The sequence below is a fragment of the Erpetoichthys calabaricus genome, chromosome 12, assembly GCF_900747795.2.
Source record: "Erpetoichthys calabaricus chromosome 12, fErpCal1.3, whole genome shotgun sequence".
Lineage (NCBI taxonomy): Eukaryota > Metazoa > Chordata > Cladistia > Polypteriformes > Polypteridae > Erpetoichthys > Erpetoichthys calabaricus.
The window spans coordinates 88,976,570-88,985,575 of NC_041405.2; the positions used below are offsets into that span (position 1 = coordinate 88,976,570).

The 9,006-nt window shown below is 39.3% G+C and overlaps 1 protein-coding gene across 7 annotated transcripts in view; it reads left to right on the forward strand.

Annotated features, from left to right (window-relative positions):
- Positions 1-8,560, forward strand: part of LOC114662392 (arf-GAP with Rho-GAP domain, ANK repeat and PH domain-containing protein 1) — a 90,495-nt gene extending 81,935 nt beyond the window's left edge. For all 7 annotated transcript variants that reach the window (XM_051934941.1, XM_028815825.2, XM_051934940.1 and 4 more), the window contains 2 exons: positions 5,398-5,544; positions 6,305-8,560. In XM_051934941.1, the coding sequence (XP_051790901.1) occupies positions 5,398-5,544; positions 6,305-6,341 (184 nt within the window). In that variant the 3' untranslated portion in view covers positions 6,342-8,560. The remainder of the gene's footprint in view (positions 1-5,397; positions 5,545-6,304) is intronic.
- Positions 8,561-9,006: the final 446 nt, after the last annotated feature.

Sequence of the window (9,006 nt, forward strand, 5' to 3'; positions counted from 1 at the left end):
CCAGGGTGGGGCCCCGAGTACTCTTTCCCGGGCAAGGGAAACGCTGATCCTTGTTTTAAGTCCATATGGGGTCTCAGGGTCAAGTTACAATACAATACAATTTATTTTTGTATAGCCCAAAATCACACAAGAAGTGCCGCAATGGGCTTTAAAAGGCCCTGCCTCTTGACAGCCCCCCAGCCTTGACTCTCTAAGAAGACAAGGAAAAACTCCCAAAAAAAACCTTGTAGGAAAAAATGGAAGAAACTTTGGGAAAGGCAGTTCAGAGAGAGACCCCTTTCCAGGTAGGTTGGGCGTGCAGTGGGTGTCAAAAGAAGGGGGTCAATACAATACGATACAATACACAGAATAGAACAAATCCTCAATACAGTATAAAAATAAAAATTTTAGAAGTACGTAGCAGAATTTAACAGTAGATGATATCACATAATAAGATTTGGATGTATTTAGAGTCCTGGAGACCTCATCCATCAAGCGGCCTCCTCCATTTGGCCATTCCACGGCTGAAACAGTGCTGGGCCAGCCAATCCGATGAAAGGACCCCTCTTTCCCATGATTCCTGCAATCCTCCATCAGGGATGAATTTACCTTATGCAGGCAAAACAACTTTACAGGTGGGCCGTGGCACCAAGTGCCACATTTGAGTACTGAGAAGAGAAACAGAATAGGTGAGGGTTAGTATCCAATTATAACTATCATGTTACTTATGTTTTAGTGCTAATGACTAACAACAGAGATGCAGTCTGTACAGTTAATCAGCAGCTCTAGTCAGGTTATGCTAAACTGAAGTAGTGAGTTTTCAGCCGGGATTTAAAAACTGAGACCGAAGGGGCATCTCTTATAGTAGCAGGCAGACCATTCCACAGTTTAGGGGCCCTGTAACTAAAAGCTCAACCTCCCATTGTTATTTTACTAATCCTTGGAACCATAAGCAGACCGGCATCTTGAGATCTTAATGTGCTCTCTGGTTTGTAAGTCATGATAAGTTCAGGCAAGTAAGCCGGACTTTGGCCATTTAATGCTTTATATGTTAAAAGGAGCATTTTGAAATCTGTCCTAAACTTAACCGGGAGCCAGTGTAAGGATTTAAGAACTGGAGTTATGTGTTCGTATTTTCTTGTTCTTGTAATAATTCTTGCAGCTGCATTTTGGATTAACTGGAGGCTGTATAGAGAACAGTTTGAACATCCAGTGAACACCGCATTGCAGCAGTCAATCCTACTAGAAATAAATGCATGAATTACTATCTCAGAATCCTGTTTATTTAGAAAGCCCCTTAATTTCCTAACATTTTTAAGATGGAAGAAACATGATTTGGACAACTTTGTAATATGCACTTTAAATGACATGCTAGAGTCAAAGATAACTCCTAGATTGCGGGCTGATTCAATAAAATTAATGGGGATTCCAATTGAGTTAAATGATGACAAAATATTGTTATGATCAGTGTCATTCCCTCCAACAATTAACATCTCTGTTTTATCTGTGTTTAAAGACAAGTAGTTCTCATTCATCCACTCCATTAATTCACTAACACAACTAATTAAAGACAACATTGGAGAAACTTCATTTGATTTAAATGAAAGGTATAACTGGGTGTCATCTGCATACGAGTGAAAATTAACATTATGTTTCCTAATGAGAGATCCTAGTGGAAGCATGTAAAGTGAAAACAGTAACGGTCCCAGTACTGAGCCCTGCGGGACACCATATTGAACTTCTGTGTATAATGATGGAGTACTGTCAGCACATTTCTGTACATATTGGAATCGATTTGATAAATAAGAACTAAACCAAGCCAGCACGGGGCCTGTAAGCCCAACATCATTTTCTAGCCTGTGCAGTAAAATAGAATGGTCAATGGTGTCAAATGCTGCACTTAAGTCCAACAACATAATTACAGTGGAGTTTCCTTCATCAGAGGATATCAGAATGTCGTTTACAACCCGCATTAGTGCCGTTTCTGTACTATGACCAGTGCGGAAACCAGACTGGAATTTCTCAAATAAATTGTAATGCGTAAGGTGTGACTGAAGCTGACTGGCGACTACTTTTTCTAGTATTTTAGAGAGAAACGGTAAATTTGAAATAGGCCTATAATTATTTAGTATGTGTGGGTCTAGGTCTGACTTTTTAAGTAACAGTTTAATGACTGACACTTTTAGTGCTTCAGGTACTGTGCCATGCAATAATGAACGGCTGTCCAGTGGAGTGAGACAGCCCATTTTATCATGCTGCGGATGTGCTCCAGGTGCTTGGTGATGGTCTTCTGGCAGCACTTCCTAGTGTGGCAGAAGTGCTGCCCTTGCACCCGGAAGCACTCCGGCCATACACAGTTCCTGGTACGGCAGGACTTCCTGGTGTGGCGGAAGTGCTGTCCTCTAGGGCTCTAGGACCGTCCAGGCACCCCCTGGTGGTGGCCACAGGTCCCCACAGGGTTGAGCTTCCCAGCTCCATTTCCGTGGCCCTGATGGAATCCAGGGGGGCTGCCCTCTTGTGCCCAGGGAAAGGTAGTGCCCCTCTCTGGGTCCATCCTTCTTCCAGGGGTCCCAGTGGGTCACTACCCCTGGTCGTCTGCCACAGCTTTCAGATTTCCCTCGGTGCACTTCTTACCTATTCTACAATTGTCTATTTGGGACCTGACACACACTTGCTCATCTCCTTAAAAATGAAGGGAAGTATCTACTTAAGAAGTTTTACTTCTGTCAGGAAATCTCAAACTGGCTGCCTGTAATTATTTCTGGTCATAGATTCACTGAGCTGTTTCCTCAAAAATAACACCTTTTGTCCTTGTAATCATTTTGCAAGAAGCGAAACTCCCACAGGCCCTGTTTAAACCCATATTTAGTCCCCTCCTTATTGTACCCCCAGGGTAGCAAATGTTAAACTGAATTCATAAGTAATTGTATATCAGATATTGGGACACTATGTGTCTTAATGACACACTATGGCCAGAAAGTGGGGAAAACAAAAAGACACATTAAAGAAAACTTACAGCAGATATATTTTTACAGTCATATTGTAAAACAAATCAACTAAATTCTTACTATCAAAACTGTAATGAATGAAATTGTTTCTTGTCTTAGAGAATTCATCTGGCAGAAAAAACAGTGAGGGACAAACATAGTCACATCATTCAGACCACATCTACAGGCCAAAGGAATGGTTTATTATGTGGTGGTTTTTGTTGTTATTGAAAGAACCTAATGAAAACCCTTTTTTTTATATTCAATGCTCATAGTTAAAATAAAATCAGCTTACTACAATAACAATATCATAAAGGTATGAAAGGAACTGCTTTGAAAATTACCTTTACTGAATATCATGAACATTATAATTTATGAAATTTCCATTCTTTATGTATTAGGATATTTGATGGTTATTATTTACTATCATCATTAATATTTAGATGTAATTTATTTGTATTTTAATACAGTCAAAATACTCCTAATATGCACTTCATATTCTGTTTAGCTTGTTGTGTTAATGCGCAAATCTACCTCAATTCTCAAATGTAAATGGGTCTGCTTGGAAGAGGTTTCAATAAATGGCCAAAATGAAAGATTTTCAGAGCTGGGCTGTTAAGGATGAAATGAACAAAAATATGTTCTAAATTGTTAGAATGTTTACTTTAAAGAGATAAGAATAGACATGTAAACTTTGCCAACCCCTTCAAGAAAATCAAAGACCTAGGAAGTTAAAACTTTGCTCTCTTTTAAAATATACTAGTCATTCTAATATTTATTGCATTTACTGCATAAATAAGATGAGATTCCAGTTACTTTCAAAAATGTTTTAGAAGCTGCAACAAAGTAAATGATATTCTTAAATGCATTTATTTATTCATTGTGAGGTTGAGCATATGCAAACATAGAAAAGTGTGTATATATAATAAATTAAGGTCATTTGACTTTTTCAGCAATTTTCAGTATTAGCGTAGTCTGCGATTCATTCTGATACAATCAAACAGGTTTAATTTTGCCTTCAGTCGTAGGGGTGAGCTCTGTGTGTTTGAGACCTGACAACCAATGAATGATTATCTGGAAGTACAATTTATATAATGCAGCAATGAGGAATACTGAACATGGGTGTCATGGACCTTACAAAAAGCAGGGAGCTCATCTGTCTGATGTCTCATGTGTTATACCTTTGCTGAATTGAAAGAAGGATTACGGATGACCTTACTATACTTGTTAACCCTTCTTACAGCTCCATCTCAGTCAGGCAGCACACTATTGCCCATCAGAAAAAGGCCAGAACATGACTGGCCTAGAAGGTCAGCACTTTGTCAATAAATGTGCTGGACCATGTCAATTTAAATGAATGAAAATGTTACCCATGTCAAAGAGGTCACCAACTGGTATCAGCAAAACTGACATACCCCACAACTAGAAGTCATGTATTATGACCTTAGCTTTAGGGGCAAAGGCAATACCTAGTTACAACGTTTTTTGCAATGTTTATTGTGACCATGACCCTGATTCTATATTTAGACTCTGAATCTCAATTCCTTCTGCAGTTTGGGTACCTGACTCTCAACTGCATTTTTGGCTTCAATTATTGTTGCTGCTTCCTGGTCATTTTACTTCTGTTGCACCCTTTTGTGTTAGCTGAAAGGTGTTTTACTTTCATGATCTCTCTTACCACAAAGGAAGCTAAAAGGCATTTACAAAAAAAATTTAGTGGAGGACTTTCTGTTCCGCCTTTATTCCACTTCCTGGTAGCTACATTGTCTTGATTTCTCTAAAATCAGAATAGCAGCTTTGCTTTAGAAACATTCGCATTTATTATATAGACTTGTATTACACAAAAGCCCTATCAATGCTAGAGAAGAGTGACTAGAACATTTTCCAGGGCTGTGAGGTATGAGGTAAAGTTGAAGCTTAACATCTTTGGCTTAAGCGAACATAGATTAAGAGGTAACGTAACTGAGTTCTTTAAAATTATGAAAGGTGTTACTTTCAAATAAATTCTTCAACAAGTAGAAGGAGATATAGATGGAATTTAAGAGTAGATTGCAACAAATGTTGCACAGTTTTTCTTCACACAGAATCTTGTACACATGGAATAAGTTACCAAGTAGAGCAGCAGATGATAGTGCTATGAGGTCCTTCTCAGCCTTGATCTACTGAATGGCCTGTTCTCATCAAAACTGTTCCAAAAGAAAGGTGAGATCCAGTCATAGCTTATTAAATAAAAAATAGAGTGAGCACTATTAGAGTACTTTTGAAATCACTGTTACATAGTAGCTTACAAAACTGAATAAGTGGTAATTTGAAAAATAATTGACTGTCTCAGAGAACAAGACTGACAGATCATATCTTTTCTTCCTAGTAATGTTCATTATTTTAAAATGTCCAAGTCCTGCATATGCATCTTACCATTTCTGTTTTTCAGGGTCCATTTGTACAGCAGTACAAACCTCATGACTGCTCAAAACTTGGCTCTGGTTCTGACACCTACAGTGTTCTTCAACAAGGCCATCAGCAGTGAACTGGTCTGTCTCATCAGAGAACTTATTACACATTACACGTCTGTCTTCCAGTAAGAGCTAAACCATAGTGCTTTTTTTAGTCTTGCTTTAGTCTCAGTACTTATTCATAATTTTTTTTATCATTATTGTTTGAAAGACTCCTTTACTCGAGGTGACATAGTAACTGCGTATACAGATTTTACAATAGCGGAACAGGAAGTTAACATTCTCTAACCACTATGTCGCACTATGATGGCCTAACTTTTTAAGAACACCCACCTGGAAACATCACAGGTCTACTGACAAATATAAAGACAAGAGGGTGAGGGGAGGTGGATTGTTGACAGTTTTATAGCATTAAATGCAAAAAAAATGTGTTTTGTTCATCTCTTATTCAGTCTAATGCCCACACACTAGATTAGACATTGTTTTGCTTTGTGTTTTCCTCATCGTAGATTAGTATATACATGAAAAGGATCTGTGGTTGCCCAGCAACCCAGGAAAGAAAGTACAACAATTGAAAATAGAAGAATAAACTCCACTGGAAATTTGTTTTATCAAAAATGTAATTATAATTTGACTAGAGTTCCCAAATTTTAGAATGCAATTTTAGCACTTCTGATTTTTATGGTTTTATAACATATTTACTTAATGGTAATTAAGCAATACTGTCTTCGTATAGATCCAACTAACATTTTATGGTGGCATGTTTATTTACAATTACATCTCTGTTCGTATTTACATTAAGCTGTGTTTTTCTCTCAGAACAAAAAATATGAAACCTTTTTTAAATATATAGCAATATGATCTAGTTGTTTTTTCCTTCTTCAGGGAACTCGGTGGAGAAGGTGAAACATCAAGGTTCTAACATTATATTAACTGAAAGACTATCATAAAAGTGAGAGGAAGAAAAGGGCCAAACACATCCTGGAACTGATAAAAGTTTCCTCATCTTCTCTGTATGGTTTTTGTGATCCATGTTCCTTGTACAATAGTCTGTATTTTTTTTTCTGAATAAATGATATACATTGACATGCTGGTTAGGTCAATTGGCATTGTTAAGTTGGCCTGTGGGTGTTCACCATGCAATCCCTGTCCAAGTACTGCTTCTGCCTTGTACCTGATGCCTGCTAGGATAGGCTCCAGCTTTTCCCCTGGATAAGAAAATGGATGGATGGCTATATATGTACTATGACAGCAGAGGGTACCTTTGTCGGATTTCTCAGCAATTGTAGTAATACGGATACAGCACATTGCAGCACCCACCAGTATTCAAAATGTTGTGGTCACACCTTTGAGGGCTATCTAAGTCACTTGTCCACCTCTCAAGTAGCACGTCAGAAAGCTCTTTCTTCTCACCACCCCCACACCCACCTCCTCTCTTGAGCCAAGCCAGTTCTTCCCCCAACTGAGGAAAATCTCCTGCAACTCCTTACCCAATGCCATATGTAATTGTGCCTCTAGCATGAGTCCACTTTAAGACATCACATAGAGTTATGTTTGACCAATCCACCAAGTCAATTCTGGGGTCAGAGAGCAGCCCTCCTTTGTTTCTCCACCCAGAGCATCTGTGTAACTTTTAATAGCCTGGATCCCCATGGGAGCATCCATGGACATCTCCCAGCTGCCCTTTCACAACCACGTGTTGCCTCTTGGTGACTGGCCTCCTAGCACAGTATCCTGCCAATTTCCTCAGTTCATTTCCTTACTCTGTTACCATCTTTTAGCCAGAATGTCTTGTGGGTTCTTGCCAACCGTACCTAAACCCTCTCCCTTTCTTTCTAATGAGAAGCTCATGTACTCCAGCATTTGCTGGTTTGTCTGCCCTCAAACGTTCTAGAGTAATATAACCTGTTTACACACAGGTTGACAATCTCTCTTCTTCTTACATGGTATCTATCACTGCCTGGAAAAACTTTTAACATACCGGTATATAATTTTTACAATTAGGATTTTTTTTTGTGTGTTATATAATTTTCATGAACTTCCTACCTGGAAATAAACAGTCACTTTACTAGAATTTAATAAATAGAATGTTTTATGGGTAAAGTTGAAGTAATGGAATAATATCACCTGTGAAGTCATCAATGGACTCTATCCATATTACTAACCGAGAATGGTAAACCGGATATGGACGCAGGTACCTGCCCTTGGACGCAGGAGACATAGTGCGCAGGCGCCACACAAAGCCCCCCTCCCCTGAGTGAAACGGGAGAGATTACGAACGTGCGCAGGCGCCACACAAAGCCCCCCCGCCCCAGAGCGAAACGGGAGAGACTACGAACCGTCTGACATGCCGCAAGCAGGATAAAGCGAGGTCAGAAATAAAACACAGAGTAGGAAAGTAAAACGTCATAAAGAGGTTAAAGAACGGGGCCAAACACAAGGAGAGCAGGTTACAGATGATGAAAACTGGAATACAACAGCTTCAAACAAACCTAGGCACGAAATACATGCACAGCGAGATACAGAATATAAAAGCAGAAAAAACGACAGTTAAACGTCCACACCACACGGCGGAGGCAGACCCGGAAGGTACAGGCACCTACATCGCGCGTCGGAAGGCACGGGAAAGTACGAAAGGCAAAGGCGCCTACACAGCATGGTGAAACCCGACATAATACGGAAGGCGCAGGCGTTGCCGCCATATTGTGAGTGGCACTACTGCGGAGTGAAGTTAGGAATAATGTGCTGCTTGGGATCGTACAAAACGCTGAACGCGACCCACCGTCTGAAACTGCGGAGGCAAAGCAGGCACGGGTTCAAACTGAACGAGCTCGACTGACGGATATACGCCTACAACGCACGTCTCAAACCACAGAAGCAGGGCAAGCACGGATTCAAAACAATGCAAGCTCCTACAACGCGCGTCTGAAACTACGGCTGCCCAGTGGGCACGGGTTCAAAACGCCGGGGGTAGGCGAGCGAAGCCCCCCTGTTTTCATAAAAATGGTAAAATTCCATTCATATTACCTTAGCTGCATGAAACATTGTATATAATAAAGACCTGTCTTTGTATTTTTGTTCTTATTTACTAACACATTCCACTGTAAATTATTTTAGTTAAGTCTATTGACCTTGAGGCTGTGCAATCTATTTTTCATGTAATTCCCCTAATCAGTTTTTTTCATTAATTACAGTTTTTGTTAATTTGTGACTGGTTTTGTCTGCTTTACAGAGAGACCCACCCAAATCCTGCCACATATGTTCATTACCTTTCATGTCTGAACTCTGAGGTCTTCACAACAAAAGGGGGTTTTGGTTTCTCAGCCTGTATTATAAAATGAGGCTTGAGGCATGGCAGATACACTCATGCCTGGGATTTTGCAGTAAAGAAATCTAAATTTGTGCTTTTAAAAGGTTATAAACTGAACCAAAAGCAAAAACTTGCAAAATATTTTTTTATACAAAATTTATTTAACTATTTAGGCAAAACATTATTATACCAATATGCAATATATTGTAATTAATGACAGTTTTTGTGTACTTAGTTGTTGTAATAAATCAATTTTTGACATTCAGAAAGTTATCTC